This window comes from Mus caroli, chromosome 8 (assembly GCF_900094665.2).
Source record: "Mus caroli chromosome 8, CAROLI_EIJ_v1.1, whole genome shotgun sequence".
NCBI lineage: Eukaryota > Metazoa > Chordata > Mammalia > Rodentia > Muridae > Mus > Mus caroli.
The window spans coordinates 105399247-105400970 of NC_034577.1; the positions used below are offsets into that span (position 1 = coordinate 105399247).

The 1724-nt window shown below is 54.7% G+C and overlaps 1 protein-coding gene across 1 annotated transcript in view; it reads left to right on the forward strand.

Moving 5' to 3' along the window:
* The first annotated feature begins 910 nt into the window (after positions 1 to 910).
* Positions 911 to 1724, forward strand: part of Vat1l (vesicle amine transport 1 like) — a 162501-nt gene continuing 161687 nt past the window's right edge. The window contains exon 1 of the mRNA XM_021170867.2: positions 911 to 1262. Within this exon, the coding sequence (XP_021026526.1) occupies positions 1036 to 1262 (227 nt within the window). The 5' untranslated portion in view covers positions 911 to 1035. The remainder of the gene's footprint in view (positions 1263 to 1724) is intronic.

Genomic DNA, 1724 nt, shown 5'->3' on the forward strand with positions numbered 1-1724 from the left:
CACACACACGCGCGCGCCCAGCAATTTTAAATTCTTGTTTAGACTTTTTAAGATAGGGTCGCCCTACCTCAGCTTCCATACTACAGATGTGTCACCAAACACTGTTGGGGAAAGTACTGGTTTTTGTTTGCTTGTTTGTTTGTTTTCTGCAACCTTGCAAAACAAAAGGCAGGTGTGGGGAGGGGAGGGGGAGGGAGAAATAGAGAGAGAGAATGAGAGGAGAGAGAGAGAGAGAGAGAGAGAGAGAGAGAGAGAGTTGGCCAGGAGGTAGTTGGTCCTCTGGAGGTCCTAGCAGGAAACAGGCTTGTTCTGGGAGCCTCTTTCCTAGAAAAAAGCATGGGTACTGAGAACTAACTGTCATAAGGAAGCCACAGAAGTCCAGAAACAGCATCCCTAGTGACTGGGGTGGGGGTGGGGAGTGGCGTCCAGAGGGAAAAGACTGGTCCTGGCTCTTTGGAGCCTTGCTTGGGATGTATCTTTAACTTCCCGCATCTCCCTGCCACTCCAATCAGAACCAGCAGATGGGAAACAGCCCAATTTCCCAGCTATCCCTCCCATCCCTGCCTACCCGCGGGAGAAGAGGCAACCTTGTCTCTCGCAGCATCCTCCTCCAGGCCCAGACATTCGTCTCTGTCCATTTCAAGGCGCCAGAGTCTGTGCCGTATATACCCAAGTATTTGGCCCACTGTAGGGGTTGGAGTATCCATCCGGCCTCTCCTTCTGTGTTTGTATTCAAGAGTCTTGGGGAAATCTGTTTTTAGTGTTGAGACAAATAGCCTGACTTAAGACCAGCACAAAAGGTGGACTTGAGATTTGTTTTGGAGTAAGTAGGAGGAAATGTGAGGGAGGGGGTGGGGCGCTAGGGCGCGGCTCCTCTGAGGATTACGGCGGAGGCGGTGGACCGCGGCTCCGCTCACAGAGGTTGCAGCCATTGCACTGAAGAGCATCCCACATTCAACAGGAGGAACCCGCGGGAGAGCAGACCCGACCTCCTTCACAACCGCAGCCTGTGCGCCCCGCGGCCCCTCGAGCGCCATGGCTAAGGAAGGCGTAGAGAAAGCGGAGGAGACCGAACAAATGATCGAGAAGGAGACCAGCAAGGAGCCTGCTGAGGGCGGCGACGGCTCCCACCGCCTCGGGGATGCCCAGGAGATGCGCGCTGTGGTGCTGGCCGGCTTCGGCGGGCTCAACAAGCTGAGGCTCTCTAGAAAGGCCATGCCGGAGCCACAGGACGGCGAGCTCAAGATCCGCGTCAAAGCCTGGTCCAGTATCCACGACTTTTTGGTTTTTCTCTCTTTCCGCGCTGGGCGCACCGGCAGTGGGTGGGAGAGCCTAGATTGGGGATGCTGCCCCAGGTACCCAGCACCCACAGTCAGCGAGCACCCTCTCTGCATTCACACTTGGCTCTCAGAACCTCCCGGGTAGCCCAAGCCACAGGAGCCTGGGGAGGATGCTCAGAGGTGGCCCTTCTCCCCACACCAGATGTAGGGTGACAAGAAGGATAGTGGTGCCTAGGACTTGAGGTCTGGAAAATTGCCTTGTGCCCCTCTTGTAGGACAACTCAGCTGCTAACACTGGGAGGGATGTAAGGGTAGGACTAGATCGTTAGCGTGGTTAAAAAAAAAAAAAAAAACAATCGCCGTGTATATACACGTAGTTCCTGGTGCTAGTTTTCTCTCTCTCTCTCTCTCTCTCTCTCTCTCTCTCTCTCTCTCTCTCTCTCT